The sequence below is a fragment of the Mytilus trossulus genome, chromosome 11 (assembly GCF_036588685.1).
Source record: "Mytilus trossulus isolate FHL-02 chromosome 11, PNRI_Mtr1.1.1.hap1, whole genome shotgun sequence".
Classification (NCBI taxonomy): Eukaryota; Metazoa; Mollusca; class Bivalvia; order Mytilida; family Mytilidae; genus Mytilus; species Mytilus trossulus.
In genome coordinates this window covers 12,975,869-12,998,725 of record NC_086383.1, presented here as the reverse complement: position 1 = coordinate 12,998,725, position 22,857 = coordinate 12,975,869, and the positions used below count along the sequence as shown (strand labels likewise).

The window sequence follows — 22,857 nt, the reverse complement described above, 5'->3', positions numbered from 1 at the left end:
ACAAACTGACAACGCCATGGCTAAAAATGAAAGAGACAAACAATAGTACACATGACACAAAATAGAAAACTAAAGAATAAACAACACGGACCACACCAAAAACTAGGGGTGATCTCAGGTGCTCCGGAAGGGTAAGCAGACCGTGCTCCAAATGTGGCACGCGTCGTGTTGCTTGTGTGATAACAAATCTGGCAAATAGTTTAATTCGGTATGATGAGTTTATATACTCATACATGTCTTTCTATCATTGCAGACATTTGGTAAACCACACTTACTCCTTGATGAATGATTTGTATAGGAAATTATATTTAATAGAAAATATAATCATAATAGAATAACAGTAAGTTGTCTGCTAAAACCGTTAACCCGCACACAAAATAACTTATTTTCTAACATTTTTGAATAAAATCTTTTACCGTAGATTCATTTATATTCTTCGGTACAAATTTTCGTTGATTAAAGAAGGTTAACATGCTCGTGGATACTTAATTTCGTGGTTTGACCGAATTCTGCTTACAAGCCTATATACATTTTGTAATTCGTTGAGGATTTAATTTTGTTGTCCACCTGTACCCACAAAATCCACGAAAATTGGTCTATAATGAATGATGAATCCACAGTAGTCTTCTTGATCTCGTCACTTCAACTCACTTTAGTTTCAGCAATCACTATCACTGCTGCGATCAGACCAACTATGAAAAACATGCATATTGCAAATTGAATATTATGATGTTTTCTTAAACAACATAATACTCCTCGTGCATTTTGATTTGTGGCACGCAAAGATTCTGCGTCAATAGAAAAACTCGGTGTATTAATGTATGCATCATCGGAATGATTTGCTATGTCGTGGTTCTTTGAAGATTGTCTGCAGTGAATACATATTCCAACCAAGGCGGCAAATAATAGGCGTAATCCAATGCTAGCTACCAATGTAATAATTAAAAACCAAACAGTTGAGTTACAATTCTCAATAAAAATAAACAGTTCCGCAGTCATCCCGATAGGAATCGCTATTACAGATGAAAGATATCCCGAAACACATCGGACAATCATTGATTTTGATGCAGATTTCAATACATGAAATTTAAGTAAAGGTAGCAGTTTGCAATGGTAAAAAAGGACTAGAAATAACGTTTCAATCAACAAACTAGCAACAATGAGGATAGGTAATTGATACTTCCACATCGCCGATACTTGTTTTGCTGCCATTTTACACACATCAGTGTTATTCATCTCATTATGAATATTGTCTACAATTAGACTAACATTAGATATACCTTCAATATATGGAATACTGACAGCTTCAGACAAATGCATACGAGCATTTTCCAATATGTTATTTTCCATTGTATTAAAAGAACAATGGATGTTAGCAGTGTGTGCAATTAAACTGATAAAAGTTGTTACAATAATGTGAACATACGCGTGCCTTAGATTTGCGCCAACGATTGAAACAAGAAAGGACAATATTATTGCCTTTGTTATGCCAATGTCTTTTATTTCCGCTGTAACCACACTCAAAAGACTTGCAATCATTCTGTTATTCTGAACTTGAGAAGAAAAATCACTTCCAGTTAGAATGTAATTCACTATATGCTCGCAGTTATTACATGAAATGTGATATGCTTCTTCGTCTAGCCGACAAAGCAAACGAGTAGAAGCCTTTCCAATTGCTTCAGGCGATCTCGGATAATTTTTATGTGTTACCAAGACAACTCCTTTTTTAAAATCTAAAAGTGTATTCGTTTCATCATTCGTGATACGGAACGTTTCTCTGACAAATTTCCCAGTGGCATTATCGTTGTAACTAGATATCGGAAGTGATGCTGTATAATGAGCCACGGTCAAAAACTTAGATACTTCATCAATGTGTTTAAGTCCCAAAACAATAAAATGATGACAGTAAAATGTTCGATTGACCCGAAAATGTGTCAAATAGTTTGCCTTTTCGCAGAACGTGTCGAAGTTTAAATATTCATCTAAAAGTAACAAGTTGTAGTAAGTTATTTATGATATATATTAAATATACAGAAATATCTGTCAATACGGCTTCATTACATTTCATCTCATTTCACATGTATATACGGTTGGGGGAAATGCATTGATTTAAAGAAGTTAATTAAATATACATGATCTATAAATATTTCGGATAAAAGATAACTACCATTAGTATAATTATGATGGTAAAAGACCACAACAACGCTTGTACAACAAAAAAAATCGATTTCTAAAAAAAAAGGGACGACACAATAGAATGAACGATACGTACAATCTTTTCTCACAGTCCAGTATTTTTGTGATTTCACCTTTTACGGTACAGGAGGATCATTTTCACAATTAATGTCCCCAGAGGTAAGAACAATTGGGTTCATATAAATTGTTAAAAACTAATGATGTTAACAAGTAATTAAACAAACTGTATTCAGTTATGATCCATATTTGTCGATGGACATGCAGTTGGAACGGTCAACTCTGTTTTCCAAGAATATGTACAGGGAGTATGAAAAGACAACTTTTTTGGGGGAAAAAGTAGTATGAATTACAACAGTCATAAAAAGCATAACTTTTTTTGGGGTTTGAAATGTCCTTCTGTGGGGATTCCCAGTTTTTCCAATCTTAAAACACCCAAAATTCCGCATATTGGACTTTCATCCTTTTTGAGGGTTAAATCTTCTATTGATCACACATATCATAATAAAGTCTATGTAAATCGAGATATTGATCAAAAAGCATTTTTATTTTTTGTTTTTATAGATAATTTTATTCTGTCGGCACTTTTTGAAATTGGCCCTTCTGTGAAAAATAATCCCGACAAATTGGCCCTACCTCAAATTTCTATGTGCAGGACGAATTAAATTATATCAGTAGAATTTCATATTGTATACTTGGAAATACGAAACCCGACAGTGGAAAATAAAATAAAATAAACACCATTCAGATCACGAAAATCTTTTGTTTTTCCTCTGAAAAGGAATAACGTTATTTTCTGTATTTAATAACGTCACACGTTTTCGGTCTAATTTTAGTCCTGTCGATCAACTTTGAAGCCTTTTATCTTAAAAACAAGGATGGTGATATATGAGTTTCTTTACGTGTAATGATTCAGTATACAATCCTGGATATTGTGTTAGTTTTTTGTTTTTCTCCGCATATAAGAACATAGCCATCCATTGGAAAATCTAAAACGGTAAGCCGAAAAAAATGCATTTCCCCTATATACCTATGTAAATTTGTCGCCAAAATTGTCGTTTTCTATGAAAATTACAATGAAAACAAAAATGGTAACCCCCATTTTTTATTACATATTCCGATGTAACTATATAAAAAAACAAGTGTGCCAAAAATTTAGGAAATTGGAAGATATGCCATTCGGTATCGTGTTACCTTAACTTACCTTTACATCGGCTAATCACTCATATTTTTTATAACAAAATCTCTGACAAAATTATTGACCTTTCAAGCAAAGATAACTTTCATTGAAAACTAAAATTTCCCTATAAACACGCAGGAAATACACAAACCGAACGATGGACAAGAAAAAAGAATGAACAAATGGAAAAAAACCCAATTTTTTATTTTTCATTCAAACTATAGAACGTATCTTGTGTGAGTCAGAATATTCAAAACTAGAAAATAATAAATGAAGTCAGTACAATGGGTGAAATCCAGTATTTATACTGTTATTCATTTATTTTATACGAAATAAGATTATTGCAATCTAATTGGTAAATAACCCACGCGTATGACATCGAAAGTCATCAGGGGACAACCTTTTACAAAAATATAAAAAAATGTAAAAAGAAAAGGTTATGTGTTGCATGCATAGCGCTAGCAGATCGACATTTTTTGTGTAAATTAAATGAAATTCAAACGGATCGTACTGAGTTGACCCATACACTTTGTTACAATATAATACAGGAAACAAATCTGCTGCTGAAGGGGTCTCTTAAGTTCACATATGGGTCATTATAAAAAAAAGTGCAAATTTCGACGAGGAAATATTATGAAAAATGATGTCATTGTTTTTAAAACAATTAAATGTGTCCCTCTATAGTATGGAAGCTACGATATTAAGAAAATGCAATGGGAAAAATGAAGAACTCCTTCAATTTTTGCAATTTAAGGTCATCCTTTGATAGAATTGTGTCAATGGTATTACCAATTAAAAACATACATTTAAGTACTAATATTATTGTTAAACATCAAACAATTGTTCTAATTTGTTGTTTAGGTTTAAATTATGACTTATTTACATTATTCATATAGCTGTGCATTCTATTCAAATCTAAATTTCAGAATACAGTGTCGTGAAACAGTTGGCTGTCCTAATTATGGCCGTTGTAAATACTAAAAAATACACTTAAACTGCATATATGTAAAATGTCTAAGATTAATTGATAACCAATTGTATTTGCTAATTGGAAATTAAGCGGAATAAAATATTTAAGACAGCAGAGAAAATAATTTTGTTTTAATTGGTTATTACTAACCGACTTTAATAAAAGAGTTTGCTATTAATACTCTTAATGTATGATGTTTCTAGTCTGGTCAAAGGATCAGAGCTATCCGACTTAATTAAACGATAAATTGTTGAAATTAGATAACATGTTTTCAAGTGCAGAGAAATTACACTAATGACCAATACATGATTGGATTTCATCTTTATTATTGGTCAATGATCTTGCGGGTCAGCACGAGTTCACGTGTTAGTGAATTGTGGTCACTTCGTTTTATCATCAACATTTGACGTGTTAACTTATGTTTCTTATCAAACAATTTGTTCAATATTCCCACCCACATACATCCCTTAATGTTATCTTTTGAAGTAGGCATATTATATGTTTATTTATGGGGCAGATTTGTCTCCCCAACTTTGCTATTCTTTGTCATTTATTCAATTGATATGATATTAGTTGATGTAATTTCGTAAAAATTATGTATTATTATTTCATATTAAATATGAAATTTTATGTCAAATGTTTGTCAAAATGTATTTTTTGCATTTTATTATTTTGAATAAATGACCTTTCGTCAGTTAAGGTTTTATATCATATAGCAAATCAAGCTCAGACTCTGGCTTGTGTATACATAGTATGTCTATGGTATTTAGTTGTATGTCTTAAAATAATATACTTAGTCCTTCGTACACGACCTAAAAACGTTTTCATTTATGAATAAAAATTAAAAAAAATTCTCAAAACACCACTGACCCTTCTTTAACTCAGACACAGAAGTATCACAATTGACATCACTTTTCTAATTTTACTTTTATTAAGTACTGAACACAAAGCCAAGAACACCAAGCAAAAGCAACAGATGCAAAAATACTTCTGAGACTAAAAAATCTCAAATTATATAACAAAACATCCATTACTAAAAATGTCAATAGTGTTACTAAATAGTGTCAATGGTGTTACCAGCATACATCAGTTTGTAAAATATTTGTATATATAATACTTGACATTGTTAAAACGGTGTTAAATAAGTATTGTTTTTCATAAATAACACGATGTTTCGCTTGTTAAACATGAAAGAAACACAAATTTTAAAGCTAATTGTCATAAAACCTTCAGTGGTGTTACTAAACTGGTCAATGGTGTTATTTTATCAAATTGGTCTCACCATTAACAGTAACACCAATGATTTAAGGTGTATTTTAAGATTGAGTTACGAAGTAAGTGCTTCATTCCCCTATTATATATGTTGTAACTGGTGCATGTTTCTGTAATCAATATTTTTCATTATTCAAAGTTCAGGAAATGTTTTCAAAAAATTATTTTATAAGGGTACGCCATGGACATGATTTTCATTTATGATATAGCTTTTACTTATTCACTATGATTTTTTCACTTAATTTTCAACATAAATGTATATTTTCTTTTGCATAACATGCTAACAGGTAGCATTGGTAAGGGAGAAACTATTGCAAATGCTGAAATCTCGAGAAAGATACCAATGTGTCTTTTGGTTACACCATTGACTTAAAATGAAACTTTTCCTTTTGGTGATTTTTTTAATTATAAAACCAAGATACACATCCGAAATATTAAAAAATGTTTGTATTTATCAAAATGCAATAAAAAGTGATAAATCCTAACAAGAAATGATATGAAAAATAGTCCTATTACAGGTTTGAAAGGATTAATAGTAAAACATAACAGTTTAGTCTGGCTATATCCAAGGGTTTAAGAAATCAATAAGGATGTTTTTATAACATTTCATACTGTAAACCGTGCCTGTTGCGACGTTTCGTTTATTTTAACGAATGTAATCTATGTATTACTGGTAAACTAATAGCAGAGGGATTTCGTTACTACAAATTATTTAAAACTGAACAAAATTCTTCCATAGATATAAATATTCGGTTTTGAAGTTTGAAAGGAACATACAACCGTTACAATCAAAGGCCTTGTAACGTGACCATAATCTGATTTGCGTAAACTCAATATCAAACACGTGTTGTACTTGGGCATTGAGCACACACACACACACACACACAACAACACAGGTTAATAATCAAAAGTAACATATAACTTCTGTATAATAAAATACTTGCTACCACGCAAAGCTAACCATGGTAGCCAGAGTTATACCACCGCTAATGGAAAAATAGCAGCGAGAGCATTTAAAATTGTTTCAGGAAGTTTATTAACAAATCATATATAACTAATGAAATTAAGTATAGATTAAATTTAAACTCACATGCCAATAACATAATTGTTCAATTATTTAAAAGCTGAGTCATATTCATAAATAAGGTCTTACACTTAATGTATCGAATTTTTTGACAGTAACAAAAAGTATCGCTACTGCAAGAGAGATAAGCACAAAGGCAATCCAAACACAGAAACAGCGTTTTGTTACACACTTACGACAATTGCACAACAATTTACAAGTACATGAAAATAGCCATCCTAAAAAAAATGCAAATAAATAGCGGAGAAGAAATCCAAATGCAAATGCTAAGCAAAAAAACCATACAGCAGGAGGATCTAGATACATTTGTCCCAAAGCGCCAGCTAAGATGCCTAAAATCCCAGAAAAATATCCTGCCAAAATTCTAACGTGAAGTTGAGTACTGAATTGTTTTTCTGTTATTTTTTCTAACTTCAACATCGGTTTCATCGAACAATACAGATGACAAATAAGTAGTAATGTTTCAAAAAACAACCAAAATGCTCCAGATATAATGCACACGTCTATTAGAGAGCTTTTAGCTATATCCTCCCCAACTTTACAGATAATGCTGCTGTTTATGGCATTTTTTATTACTTCGATTATAACAGTCAAATTTGAAAATTGACGAATTATTTCATCTTCGCTGATTTGGTCTATTTTTCTTTCTGCTTCACTTATCACATTTTTACCGAATTCATTTGTGCAGTTTGCTAAGCTCGTCATATCAGCTGCATATGAAACCATAGCTGCTACAATTAATCGCACATATGGATGCCAAAGTAAACCGCCAATTACTGCAGGGATTGCTGCTAAAAATATAGCAGTGTTATGTCCAACATTTGTCATAGATATTTTGATTTTCTGACAAACATTTAAATAATCTTCCTTATAAGGATCACGACCTTCTCCAGTAAGAATATATTTGAAAGCATTTTCTGTTGAAATATTATGTGCCGGTTGATGCTTTAAACAAATATCAATTCTTTTTAAAGCAAGGTCTATATCGTGTTATCTTGTTGGATAATTTGTCTCCAAAATCTGCACAACTTGATATGTGAAGTCGATAAACTCATTAGTAATGTTTGGTCCAATTTTGAATACCTCTTCTGCGAATTTTAATCCATTTTGGTGTTGGTGTGTGTAATGTACAATTGTTAATATTTTGGTTTCATCAATTTGAGGTGTTAATCCTAATACAATGAAGTGCTTGATTTCGTTCTCAGAACTGTCATTGCAATGAAAGTGAGTCAAAAGTTCAGCTTTGCTAAGAAACGCTTGGTAATTTTCTGGAAAAGAATGTCAACAAAACTTTAGATAAAGTTAGGTATCTGCATGATACGGATGCATTTATTTACAAGCTAGATACATTATTTGTAGATCGTCTTTTTTCAGAAAAAAATACCCATTAATTGTCCTTGAAATTAATTTTGACTTTTATTAATACTGGAAAGAAAGTTAAATTTGGAGCGCTGTGATTTGTTTCTATTCATTTTAATACTGTCAGTGTTTATATATCCAAAGTAATTATTTTGAAACACATGAAAATGTTTTCCTAAAAATGATTTAAAAATGAATTCTTGATATAAGGTTATCATGGATATTACAAAGAAGATCTACAAGATAGTAATGCCACTTCTTGGTTTTAATTTCATGAAAACAAAATATTAAAAGTCCAATATTCATGCATGGCTGTTTTATTCTGGTCGTCTTCAATATAATCGCCAAAATGTTGAATGTTTGTGCTGACGGGAAGTTAAAAAATCACGAATCAAGTAAACAATTATTATACAAAGAGTGATATTTGCAAATATTATTGTAATGGAGGCAAACATACTACCGTCTTTTTGTCATCTGTTTCTAGTTCAAGGTCACTAGTTGTGAAATAGGGACGAAGGATACCAGCAGGACAGTCAAACTCATAAATCAAAAATAAATAAACTGACAACGCCTGGCAATGAAAAAAAAAGACAAACAGACAGTACACACGATACAACATAGAAATCTAATGATAAGCAACACGAACCCCACCAAAAACTAGGAATGATCTCAGGTGCTCCGGAAGGGTAAGCAGATCCTGCTCCAGATGTGGCACCCGTCGTGTCGTTTATGTGATAAAAAATCCGGTAAATAATCTAATTCGGTAGTTCACATTCAAGAAAGGGAAGGGGATTGTAGTTACGACGTAAGGAACATATCAGATATCATTTGTGAAACGGTTATTCTATAACGGTCAACCGACTCGTGGTGGTGTCCGTAAAATTTATGAAGGGATGATGTCAACTTCACCATTTGGAACTTTTGTTTTAATAGCTTCCTTGTGAGCAGCAACCCATTATCAAGAAAATAATGAGAATAAATGCAAGCACGGGAATATTGTATCAATTGGGAGAGTTACTGTGTGAAGTAGTTATATTTTATATCAGGAATTCAGATACTATATCATAGAGGATGTCAATACAGAAATAAACGTTACTACAACATGTACAAGTTAGTAAAATATTTAAATGGCGGCCATGAAAAGGTGTAGCTAGATTGGTCCAACATTATTGTGCCAGTTTTTGCATTTAAAGAGATATTTTTATTATTTAAACCGAAATGAGCTTCGTATAGATAATCTATAGTTATTCATATGTTTTGATGACGGAGGTAGGGAAATAAAAGACTTTAGAACAGTACACACCTGACAATAATCATTGTTTACAAATCAGTTAGGGTGCACTCGACTTATCGAAGATGTCACAATCCCAAGTTACAAGTTTTGTGTCCAAAGCGTCTGTGGGGAAATTGAAAATCTCTAATGATAATCCAACAGATAAAGTAGCCACAACTGAATCAGTATTTGATTTGAACAATGCAAATTTATGTGACAAATCAAACACAAATAAACGTCGACGTACATGCATATCAGATAGCTCAGATCACACTTTATGTGAAGAGAAGGAATTACAAGACTTAACAAAGTACATGGATAAGATAGTTAAAAAAGATGACATTCAGGAAATTGTAAACAATATTATTGGAAAGTTATCAATTAAATGGAAAATAGAAATATAAAAGAGATACTTGAAGAGGTTAACAAAAAAAAGGGTGAAGATGAAGTGGAGTTTAAGGTTTATGTACCCTTCTGTAGCCATTTTTGTACGAAATTTTTCAAACCTCAATTGTATCAAAACTACAGATATAAAGAATAATAGAGATAGGTCATTTAGTACATACTACAAGGGGAAACTTGATGCAAAGCATTATTTTTTTACTGTTTCCTTGCATTTGATAGAAAAAGAGGACGTTGTGGCAAATAAATCAAGATTTTTGTAGAAAATCCACAGCCTTTAATACAGAGATTTTTGTTTTAAAATTTGAAACATAAATTACTCCCTGGATTTTCTATGATATGCTAGTGTTTATTTTTTACAAAAAGTTCTAACACCCCGTATAACCCCGATACAAATGAATCCGGACGTTGGCGCGTTCGAAGCGATAAGCAGGACAACATTTGGGATGACAACAATTTCGAATGCCTCTCTAGAACTTATACAAGTATATATAAATATGTCAATGTGCATGATAGTTTATTTATTCAATTATACAGTTATTGTAAGTTTTAGATATTGCATAGAACGTTTGATAAAAATGCTCGAGGCAAAACGCACAGACCTGGTGCAATTTCATACGTTTTATGAGATAAACAATGCTGAATATCTTTTCGTACATACACATTTGCGTATTAATACCTTAGGCAATAATGAATTACTATACGTTGCATTACTGTGTGCCTTCAAATGTTCCGTAGAACTTAGAATAAACGCAATATCATCCTAAATAAGTTTTCTCTTACTGTATTGTTTGTTCCACATAATGTGTCGCGTTTGTTGTGCGTTTTTAAATAATCACTGTACAGTTCGTTGACAAAAGCCGTCAAAAATCACTTTCTTGTCAAGGTATTCCAGAGGGTGTCGGCGACTCTATTTCTATATTTTATTGTAAATTTTTATATCTGTTAACTAAGTCAAATTAGTTAAACTTAAAATATCAGTTATACAAAGCCAAAATTTCAATGTTTAACCAACGTACACCAGAGAGGAATGTTTTTATTGAAAATTGGGACTTCAATGTTATTCCAGATGAAATGAACAGTTAATAAATATATTCCAGAGAAAGAATAGTTCAGGCAATAAAACTTTAATGGCTTACTTTTCACAATTTAGGGCTCTTCCAAATACCGATGTTTGTCAACATTCGCCTAGACAATTTATGTCAATATCGTTAGCAACGCCAGGTGTCCTTAGTTTCTAGCGAAAAAAATTCCATTTCAAGCGAGAAGCTAGATATGAAAATTATCACAAAAAAAGATCAAAGGAACAATGCACAATGCACAAAGATGTAAAAAACAACAGTAAACATTCCGGTCTAATCTGCAAAATCGTTACTGTATATCAAATCATCAAAATTATCTCTATGATAGAATATGAAGCAATTAAGCTGCTTTTAATCTAAAAAATAAAACTTAAGGTAACGGCATTATTCGTACCTCATATTGAAATTAACGTTTTGTCATTGGTGGAATTTTATTTTTTATGACATTATTAACTAATTACAGCGATTAGGGGAACACCTTTAAAGTATTTCTCAGAATGTATTAAATTCTAGAAGATCGAAAAGGCGGATTAGAAAAGACACAAATAAAAAGCTGATATAAATAGAAGGTGACTTATTTGACGATGTTTGAATCTCAATATTACATTAAGAACATACATATAAAACCATTGACAAATAAAATTGATAATTTTCTTGTTAAAAATTTGTGATGATAAAAAAATCTATATATTCACATTTATTCGGAGATTTTCAGAGAATTTTAAGACACAACTTTCAATTGAATATCTATTTTTGCATTGGAACAGATATAAAAGCACCGAACTTGACCTTGGTATAACATTTCAAATATGTTAGTGTTTGTTATGCTATAAACTGTCGTGGTCATCAGACAGTGCTCAAAATATATTCTTATCCAAATTCGGAAGTCGATAATGTTTAAATGTATCTTGTTGTCTTTAATTTGAAATTCATTCGGAAAATTATTAATCAGCTGTAAATATGTGATTAAGCAAGAAAGATTTAGTCTAGATGTTTTCTCCTTTAACACAATTTCGGTAGTGGAAAGAATGTACATCATACTATACCTTTAGTTGTATGACTGTTCGTCTGTGTAAATCCTTTATTCTTGGCAATATTTTCCGTCTTTTGTTTTACACTTGAGTCTCCTTTAACAAAACAATAAATAAATTGATTTTAGAATCCGTAAGTGTTTGTCCTTTATTAACAATGCACCCTTTATCAGAAAATGTGTTGGTTGGTTCAGGGAAGGAAAGCAAAATTGTTTAATCGAGGACATCAGCATTGGAATTTGTTCAATCCATCAAACTGAACTGTAAGGATTGCTCGTTTAGTCTTAGATGCATGATTTTTTTATTAGTTGTTATTGGCTTTGAACTAGCTGTCAGATAACTGTAAGTTCTTTCAGATTTATTCATTGTGTCCTTTTGTGTCAGGATGTACAAGTACCCGGCCACGTCCACTATTTTTAACTGATTTTTATAGTTCGTTCTTATGTTGTACTGTTATACCACTGTCCCAGGTTAGGGGGAGGGTTGAGATCCCGCTAACATGTTTATCCCCGCCACATTATTTATGCATGTGTCTGTCCCAAGTCAGGAGCCTGTAAATTCAGTGGTTATCGTTTGTTTATGTGTTACATATTTGTTTTTCATTTTTTATATTTAAAATATTTAAAATTGAGAATGGAAATGGGGAATGTGTCAAAGAGACAACAACCCGACCATAGAAAAAAACAACAGCGGAAGGTCACCAACAGGTCTTCAATGTGACGAGAAATTCCCGCACATTTAGGTGTCCTTCAGCTGGCCCCTAAACAAATATATACTAGTTCAGTGATAATGAACACCATACTAATTTCCAAATTGTACACAAGAAACTAAATTTAAAATAATACAAGACTAACAAAGACTAGAGGCTCCTGACTTGGAACTGGCGCAAAAATGCGGCGGGGTTAAACATGTTTATGAGATCTCAACCCTCCCCCTATACCTCTAGCCAATGTAGAAAAATAAACGCATAACAATACGAACATTTAAAATTCAATTCAAGAGAAGTCCGAGTCTGATGTCAGAAGATGTAACCAAAGAAAATAAACAAAATGATAATTATACATAAATAACAATAGACTACTAGCAGTTAACTTACATGCCAGCTCCAGACTTCAATTAAACTGATTAAAAGATTAATAATTAATCAATATTAACGTCAAAATATGCAATCTTTAATGACCTGACAACAGTATCGTAACTATATCCCTTCTTAATAAGTCTATTTAAAGGTTTTGTTAGTTTCTGCGGTGAATACTGACATTTTTGTGCTTTATAAAGAATATTTCCATAAAAAAATTGATGAGAAATACCTAAACGTATAAGAAGTATGCATGTTGAGCTATATTTACGAATGATGTCCTTATACCGCTGATAAAATTTAGTAAATGTTTTGACTAGTTTGCGATATCGAAAACCCTAGTGTAATAATTTTTCAGTAATACATAAATTTTCTCGTTAAAATCTAAATCATTATTACAAACACGAGCGAATCGTACAAGTTGAGATATATAAACACCGTAAGATGGTGACAAGGGAACGTCACCATCTAAAAATGGATAATTGACGATAGGAAATGAAAATTGTACTGCAGGCTCCTGACGTTGGACCGACACACACAAAAAAATGCGGCGGGATTAAACAAGTGAGCCCCTAACCCTCTCCTTTACATGGGACACTCGCAAAACAGCACAACATGATAAAAAAAACCTCTGTACAGTTGCAATTAGCTCAACTCAATATGTCGGTACAAGGCAAAAAAAACCATATACATAAAATATCGACAAAGGAGTAATAAAATAACTGATAGTTATTTCAAAGAGAATATCAACTATAGGAGGTAAATCGTGTACTTAAAGTTGAAGTCAGTATATATCCAACGGTTTTAGGTAAAGATATAATAAAACGCATGAACTTGTGCAATGCCAAATAATTATAAGTAAACAGAATCAAGAGAAAGTACGATCTTATGAGGTCTCATATGTATGCTTATATTGTAATAATGTTAAGTGATGTTTTAATATAACAGGTACAGCAAAACATTCTACATTGTAGCCAAATTTTATTTTTTCAAATTTCATTTTATGAAAAAATTTGGTAAAGGGTGACTTGGATATATACTTTTAGATATGGTCATTTTGGTCTTTTGTCCGACCGGCAGTAAAACGTGATCGAAGTTGGCCACCCGTTTAGATGTGTGGGATGTAAAAGTACGCTGTCACGTCCAGTCCGAATGGGAATATTATATACAATGTCTCGTGTAGAGAGAAAACCACGTTAATATACACTGTGCGAACCCTTGCAAAAACATTATGAGAGGTCCTTAAATGGCCTGTTGAAATGCAACATTTGTGTCCTTATTCAATATACCTCATTTAATACATTGGCAGTCCAAACTGTCTCTGGCGTAATTCCGGAGGGCCTCCTTCCGGGACCTACATTTAATATGTGTTGCTACTTTGTGATTATCCTGAACACGCATGACATATTTGCAAGTGAACGTTAAACAACCATGCAACAATCAGCCATTACTTAAGCGTGTCATTGACAAATAAAAGGGTGCATAAATTGGTCAGTACAAACTGTGCAACGTTTCGTTTTTGATTGGTAACTTAAAACTTTTAAGACATGGAAGAAGAAACAAAGCAAATGACTAAGGTTAGGTTGATGATTGATGCTTTGCTCAACCGCATTATTTACCGATGACGCCAAGAGTAACTGGGGAATATAAATATGGTCCCTTCTGTCTTCTCAAGAATAAATCAAAATTTGAATGAAATGCATATGGGTAGGTAGACATTAAGGTTCTTATAGTAACCAGAATTAAGAATCGTTTAGTGGAAAGACTATAATGTTCAAAATTTGAAACAACTCTTCGCAAACGACACAAAATGAACAACTATAGGACAGCGTTCGGCCTTCAACAATGAACAAAGCCAATACCACATATCCAGCTATAAAACACACCGAACTGAAAAGTGAAAAACATTTCATACAAGAAAATAAGAAATATATGTAACGACTGCATTACACGCTCCTTGTTTTAGACAGGCACATAATGAATATGACGGGATTAAACATGTTAGCGGGCACCCAACCCACCCCCTAACAGTACATTGGCTGTCACGTAATCACTTGCAAAAATTGTATCCAATTAGAAATCGGACGTGTGTATCCGTCTGCATAGCCATATATGCATCTGTCAAGTTATTTTTTTGATTCTGAAGTGTTTTTATTGATAAATGCGTGTTTGTTCTCTTAAATTGTTTCTTTTAGAATTGTAACACGATGATGACTGTTGTACCCATATTTGGACTATTTTATTTATTATGTATGTTTAGTTCGCGCATCATTGTAAATATAACGGAATTTGATTAGACTGCCGTACAAAATGAGAGGGGTAGCGCTATAAAACCAGGTTAAGTCCACCACTTTTTTACATTTGAAAATGCCTGCCCAGGTCAGGAATATGACAGTTGTTGTCACAAAAATACTGAACTCAGAGGAAAATCAATTTGGAAAGTCCATAATCACATGGCAAAATCAAAAAACAAAATGCATCAAAAACGAATGGACAAGAATTGTCATATTCCTGACTTGGTACAGGCATTTTCAAATGTAGAAAATGGTGGATTAAACCTGGTTCTATAGCGCTAACCCTCTCACTTTAATAACAGTCTCATCAAATTCCGCTACATTTACATGATGCGTTAAATAAACAGTCACAATTAATAAAATAGTCAAAACATGGGTACATCAGTCATCATCGTACAACAATTTCAAAAGGAACAATCTAACAGGACACAAAAACTTCTACCATCTACGAACACATGGATTGATTTGAGTGCCTGACGTCAGAAAAATTATATACGTCACATAAATTTGTCGTTCAATGTGCATACAAACAATTTTAAAATTTACATAGGCAATGTACGCATACAGGGTTAACAAATCAAAAGTATGTAAGAATAAATTACAGAAATAGACCGAGATTCAAACTAGTCCAAAAGTTATACATAGAATTTATGAGAATCCAAAACTTTTAAAGGACAATGAAATGAAAGGAAATGTTGGTAATTTTTTTTCTTTCTAACATGCATATTGATTATAATCATACCAAATTATAATTTGATAGATGCAAAATTCATTGACAAACGCAATATTGTGTCAACGAAGCGTACAGTACAAAAAAGGTGTGTGACAACGAAGCGTACACAACATGAAAACAAAGACACTTTAAAACGTGTATTTTTCTTTTTCTAGACACAACCTGAAGATACGATCTTTTTAATTTTGTTAATTTTAACTATGAAATTTTCAAAAATGTATGTTTTAAAAGCTATGAGGTACGAGACACATCATTTTTTTAATATTTAAAAATGCCAAGCACGTTTTATCATTGATATCGTCGGGCGTTTTTGAATGTTTGTATATAAAAATGTCACATATTTGAAAAAACTTTAAGTCACTAATGAGTATTATGGCAAAGAATATATTGAAGCAAAATATCCGAAGAATAGATATTGGATTTTCTTTAAAAGTATTATTTTTTTATTGTCTGAACTCGGTGTTACACGGTGTGTCAACGCGTCAACGTCCGGTTTCATCTGTATCGGGGTTATACAGGGTGTCTAAGCAACCTGTAAAATCCAAATCACCTCGTGCTGAGTCACCAAAGTCGAGCGCACCATAAAAGGTGTACTTGATTTTGGCCATATTTATATTTGTTTTAACCAATAACTACATTTATAAACTTATTTTAAGGAAATCAATGCTAGCACTGCATGCAATAATCCTGTATCTATCAGTCATCAACTTGCCAAATATGAGAACACAAGGATAAAGGCTGTGGATTTTCTATAAACATCTTGAGTTATTTCCCACAAAGTCCTCTTTTTCTATTAAATGCAATGGAATAGTAAAAAATAATGCTTTGCATCAAGTTTCCCCTTGGAATATGTACAAAATGGTCTATCTCTACTATTCATTATATCTGTAGTTTTGATACAATTGAAGTTTGAAGAGTTCGTACAAAAATGGCTACAGAAGGGTTCATAAACCTTAATAAGAAATTGAGACTCCATCATGTCTATAGAGTTTGAGTATACAAATTTACTGCAAAAAAATACAGCTCTGCATACAGAACTCAGAAAGATGACACAAGTGATAAAACAAATAGGGGTTACAGAAGTGATTCGTATGGCAAATTGGAATGAGCAGTACTCCCGTAAGAAAAACATAAAGATTCACATCGTAGCAGAAAGACAAGGGTAAACAATTAATACCAGAATTGTTAACTACATTAACAGACGAAGTAAAAACAGAACTTAACAAAACAGACATTGTAGCAATGCACCGCATTCCTGGAAAACAGGGGTTTCCAAGACCAGTAATCGTAAAATTCCTGCGTATGGAAAATATAATAGTTATTCTGAAGAAACGAGAAGAGCTACAAAAGAGCCTAAACAATTAAAATAGGAGATGTATAATCCATACAAAATCTGTCATTTTGTCACAACCTGTAGCTTGAGGAAATTCACGGTGACCTATCATTTTTAAAATATTTTTGAACATGAATCAGTAGATAGTACATTTTGGCAAGGTATGAACAAATTCTATCATATTTATTTTAGACTCCCATACCACCTTTAATAGAAATAACTATCACAATAGTATGGTATAAACATAACACATATATAGCAAATAAGGTAAAACGATTAGATATGTTTTCAATTTGTAAGAAACGTTATTATATTGCAGTGTTCGTTATTACTCACTGTTGTTTAGAAAATGAGAGTAAATGGCTTCAAGAATGGAGATATACAGGTTAATTTAGTAGCTATTCAAACAGGAGCAGAGGAGTAGCAGTTTTGTTTGATAATTCCTTTGAATGTAAAATAAATAATGAAATTATAGATTATTATAATAATTTCATTATTTTAGATATTACAGTTGAAGATTATAGGTTTACACTTGTAGCATTGTATGGGCCAAATGAGGACTGTCCCGATTTTTTCATTCATTGGAAAGCAAAATTTGTCGTTTTGAAAATTCTTCAGTTATAGTTGTTGAAGACTGGAATATAATACAAAATTATAGTCTTGATACTCTGAACTATCAGAATGAAAATAATCCCAGAGCTCAAGTTAAGATTCATGAAGTGATAGATAATTAAGACTTATTAGATATTTGGAGGATACAAAATCCTACAGTTAAAAGATATTCTTGTAGAGATCCTAACAAAAAACAAGGACTTATTGATAATTTTTGTATTGCTTCTGACTTAAGGGGGCTCCTGGGTATAAATGATTTTTTTTTCTAATATAGGATTTCGCTATATTTTTGCATCAATGAACTTTAGCATATACTTAAACGAAATATGAAATAAAAAAATGGGGTCACCGTTCATTTAAGCTAAAATCTGCCTCTGGAAGAAGCATACATTTTTGTTAATGTTCTTTTTTTCTGTTGAACTAATAGGAGAAAAAGAGGAAACATCGAAATAAAAAAATAACCTAATATAAGAAACCGCTTAAATTTTACAATTATTTAGTTTATGTACAGCTTATTTGAAAACAATAATAAAAATTATAGGTCACCAATGAGTTAAAAAGTAATGGTTTAATTTTTTGCTAAAACTTTTGTACCCACGAGCCACCTTAAAACCGTTTTTTTTTGTGACATCAGATATTGGGACTAGCTATAGATTTGACCACTCACGAGTGAGGATTGAGCTCATTAATCAGATCAGGGGAAATGGGACTTGTAAATTTAACAAAAGTTTATTGAAGGATATTGATTTTATTTAAAAATGTCAAACATGATATTACAAAGGTTATATCTGAATATGAATGAGAATGAAATGAAGATCTTGAAAAACATTGATAAGGCATACAAAATTGATAATCAATTACTTTAGTAAACTTTTTAAATAAAAATAAGGAGTTATCCATTTCTTGCTCTTCATTCAAGAAATAATTGGAATTATAATAAGAGCTAATGCAAAATGGTAAGTTGAAGGGGAGAAAAATACACGTTCTCTTGTAATCTTAAAAAAACACATTAAACAGAATTGTTTGTATATCAAAACTACTTTTGGAAGGTAATCAAGGTAATCAAGATCCAAATGCTATTCTTAGGGAACAAAAAATAGTTTATGAAACTTTGTATAGAAGGTCTAACCCAGGGGATGAGAGAGAATGCCACATTCATGAATGAAAATAACCCCTTCTTAAATAAACTTAGCAAAGAAGAGCTTTACTCCTGTGAGAGTCAAATTACCGTAAAGGAATGCAGTATTACCCTTAAGAAATATGAAAATTTTAAAGTCACCAGGCATAGATGGTATGATGAGTTTATTTACTGCAGAATTCTATAAACTTTTCTTGAATGATATAAAATTTCCACTTGTTAATTGCCTGAATGAGAACCTTGAAAAATGAAAATTCTCAGTAAGTCAGCGACAAGGGATAATAGCATGTCTACCAAAGGAGGGTAAAGAAAACACTTCATCAAAAATTGGCGTCCAATTATTTTATTATGTGTTGACTATAAATTAGCATCTGCTTGCATCGGAAAGAGATTAAAACCTCTACTGCAAAATGTTATAAGTCAGACACAAAAAGGATTATTAAAAGGAAGATTCATTGGTGAATGTGTTATAGAATTATTGCAAATTTGATAGATAAACTAGAAGAAGAAGATATTCCAGGATTATTATTACTGGTTGACTTTGAAAAAGCCTTCGATACGGTTGAATGGTCCTTTATTGAAAAAACGTTAGATTTGTATTGGTTTGGTCACACACTTTGTAGATGGATAAAAAGTTTTTATACATACATTACCAGTACACCAGTACAGTTACAAATAATGGACATTTATCAGAGGTTTTTAATTTGGCTTAGGGGGGGGTAGTCAAGGGGATACTTTATCCCCTTATCTCTTCAACCTTGTGTTGGAACTACTTATTGCAGCTTTAAAATATGACCCAATTGTTTCTGGTGTCACAGTAAACGATTCTGAGTTTTAACTTAGTCAATATGAAGATTCTGGATGAAAATGAGGAATCTCTTAAACAAGAATTTCACATTTTTGAAAATTTTGCTGTCTGTGCTGGTTTGAGGGTAAATGTAAATAAAACTGAGGCCAAATGGGTTGGCTCAAGATTAGGCAGTAATAAAAAACTGTAACAAAAAAAGTAATTATCTGTGAATACATCAGGAAAGTTTAAACTGTTGGGAATTCGAAAATCTTTTAAATAAGGATAAAACTTAGAAAACTATACAGAAAAAATTAAAAGCATGAAAAGCCTTCTCCATTTATGGTCATACAGAAACTTGACATATATTGGAAAAACCCTTGTCATCAAAAACTTTTGCTCTCCCACTTTTGTACAGGTTCTGAAAGTACGTCCAAATCCACCAGTTCAGTTTATACAAGAAATACAAGAAATTTTCATCAAAAAATAATATAAATAAATTATTATTATAAATCATTTTTATGAGGGAGATTTAGAATTCCCCCGTATAAATAGTTTCTGTATGTCCCTTAAAATGTCATGGCTTTATAAATTGCTAGATCCCTTGAGTGTTTCCCCCTGGAAAATTATTTTTTTTAGTTATGTAGAAAAATATGGAGGGTATAAAATATTGAACCTGACAACTGAGGGTCTGGAAAAAATAGGAAAAACATAAACCATTTTTTGAGGGACAGTTTTCTAAATCGGGCTAAATTGAAGCCAGAAAAGGTGAAACATGCAAAAGATCCCATTAATATCCTGAATCAACCCATTTGGCTTAATATCAACATTAAAAGGTTTGGAAAGCCATTTATTTTTGGAAATTATCGTAATGATGGTATTTTTTTTATAAATGATCTAACCTCAGATGTGAAAAACATACTGACATTTGTGCAGCTTAAAACTCAGTATGCAGTTAAAACCAATTTTGTTGAATATTATGGTTTTGTTAGTGCAATCCCATATATCTGGAAGAAAACAATTTCAGACCACGGTAGATTAGATATTATTGAAAATGATATTGTAGAAAAACTCAAAAATGAAAAAAACAAACAAATATGTAAATAATTTAATCAATAATTGTAGAAATAAATAAAAAAAACCAAATGGTCTGATGATTTATGTGTTAAGAATGATGATTTGGGAAAAATCTATTAGGTGGTATTTCAAGGAACAAAACACACTAATATTCAAAATTTTAAATTCAAGTTATTATATAGAATTATATACACAAACTATTTTCTTTATAAATGTGGTTTTATAGAAACAGAAATGTGCACTTTTTGCACTGAAACAAAAGAAAGCATATTTTTCTGGAATGTATATACAGCTAAAATATTTGAATAGCACTTTTTATCATTAAAATGTGGATTTAGCATTAAAAAATAAAGTGGCAAACGATGTTATTTTTGGTATTTTGGAAATTTTGACCCATATAATGTCGTACAACATATAATGTTGATTTTAAAATATTATAATTGCTGTAAAAATTCAGAAGAAAAATTCTGTGAAAGGTAGTATTGCATATTTAAAATACTGTATAAGTATAGGACAACATACAGTAAATTTCTTATCGACTACATAAAATGAATATATAGATAACAAATGGTTGCCATTACAAACTGTTCTAGGTAATTTAAATATTTTATAGCTGGTACAAAATTATAGTTATATTTTGTTTTATGTTTTATGTTTTATGGCAAAATCATATAACAAAACACACCAAAAACGAATGGACAAGAACTGTCATATTCCTGACTTGGTACAGGCATTTTCAAATGTAGAAACAGGTGAAAACAGATTACAGACGCCAACTGATGAACATATTCACTTGGAAATGTTTTGACCATAGTCGTCTTTAAAGAGCATCTAGCACTATATGCTATCGTGTTGCCCGCAATTTTGTGACTTGTTTGCTTGTTATATAGTTACATGCGTTACTAAGTATAGAAATGTACGATTGATAGTACAAGTATTATGTATTTGTATTTCATTCATTGATTCATTAAATCACTTATCACTAAATACAACATATAAAATCTGATAAATTATATACTGATCGAAAATATAGATAATTCTCGATAATTCATAAAACTGTATTAAATGTTGTACATGTATGTCATGAAATCTCAGTTAAACTACATTTTCTAAGGAATGCAATTGCATGTCTTTAACTATCTATATAGTATAACGAATATAAGTAAACATGATTGTTTAAGATCAAGCCCATGCATGCAACGTTTGTTTCAAATATTCGTTATTAGTTACACTCTAGACTGTTAGGTTGAAAAACAAGGAAAATTAAAATATGAAACCTTTTACCATGTTTATTGCGATCCCTACGCTATGTTTCATCAAAGTTTTTGAAAATATTGGCACCGAATAGACAATGTACTCTCAGAAAAAAGAACACACATTCTTTCATTATCTACTTTAAGAGATAATATGTACGTTTCTCTAAAATAAAACGAGAAAAAAGTAATATGTTTGTTTTCAAATAAAACGATAGATTGTTTTTTAGTCTAAAGATTTGATCAGAAATTTACAAAGAAATGACGAATAAAATAAACAAAAACAAACCCGAAATACCTGCACGATTAGACAGTAAAGGCGTTGTGTCATTACAATGGTGCATGCTAATTGGATCCATTTCCTAAAAAATAAAAAAAACCAACAATAAATCAAAAATGTCCAGGGAAAATCTAAAAATACTTTTACTTACAAACATGAATTGATTCTATCATATGGTTTAATCATTTACAGTTAGATTTCTGAATCAACCAGAACAGCAGTCATATATTAAACAGTCAGAACCAATCTACTTTGTGCATAAAAAGAATATGAGATTGTCTAGGTTTAAAATAACAGTTACAAACGTTATGTTGAAAATTAAAAATAATTAACCAAATGACAGTTATCTTATTTTATCTAAAAATGATTCCATTAACAGCTGATAAACAAATGCTACAACTTGAATATAGTTTAAGTTCATAGTAT

The 22,857-nt window shown here is 31.5% G+C and overlaps 1 protein-coding gene across 1 annotated transcript; it reads right to left on the bottom strand.

The window, feature by feature from the left end:
* Nucleotides 1–366: 366 nt before the first annotated feature.
* Nucleotides 367–22,512, bottom strand: LOC134691715 (uncharacterized). The gene is made up of 2 exons (XM_063552274.1): nt 22,450–22,512; nt 367–1,982 (listed from the first exon to the last, which is right to left on the bottom strand). Exons 1-2 carry the CDS (start codon nt 22,508–22,510, stop codon nt 643–645), a joined length of 1,401 nt encoding a protein of 466 aa, XP_063408344.1. The 5' UTR covers nt 22,511–22,512; the 3' UTR covers nt 367–642.
* Between the last annotated feature and the right edge of the window lie 345 nt (nt 22,513–22,857).

Bases quoted from the DNA above. Each gene is read 5' to 3' on its own strand.
- LOC134691715 (XM_063552274.1), bottom strand. From the start codon at position 22,510: ATGGATCCAATTAGCATGCACCATTGTAATGACACAACGCCTTTACTG. The intron at 1,983-22,449 runs GTATTTCGGGTT...TGTTACTTTTAG, and splicing joins TTTACTGTCTAATCGTGCAG to ATGAATATTTAAACTTCGAC.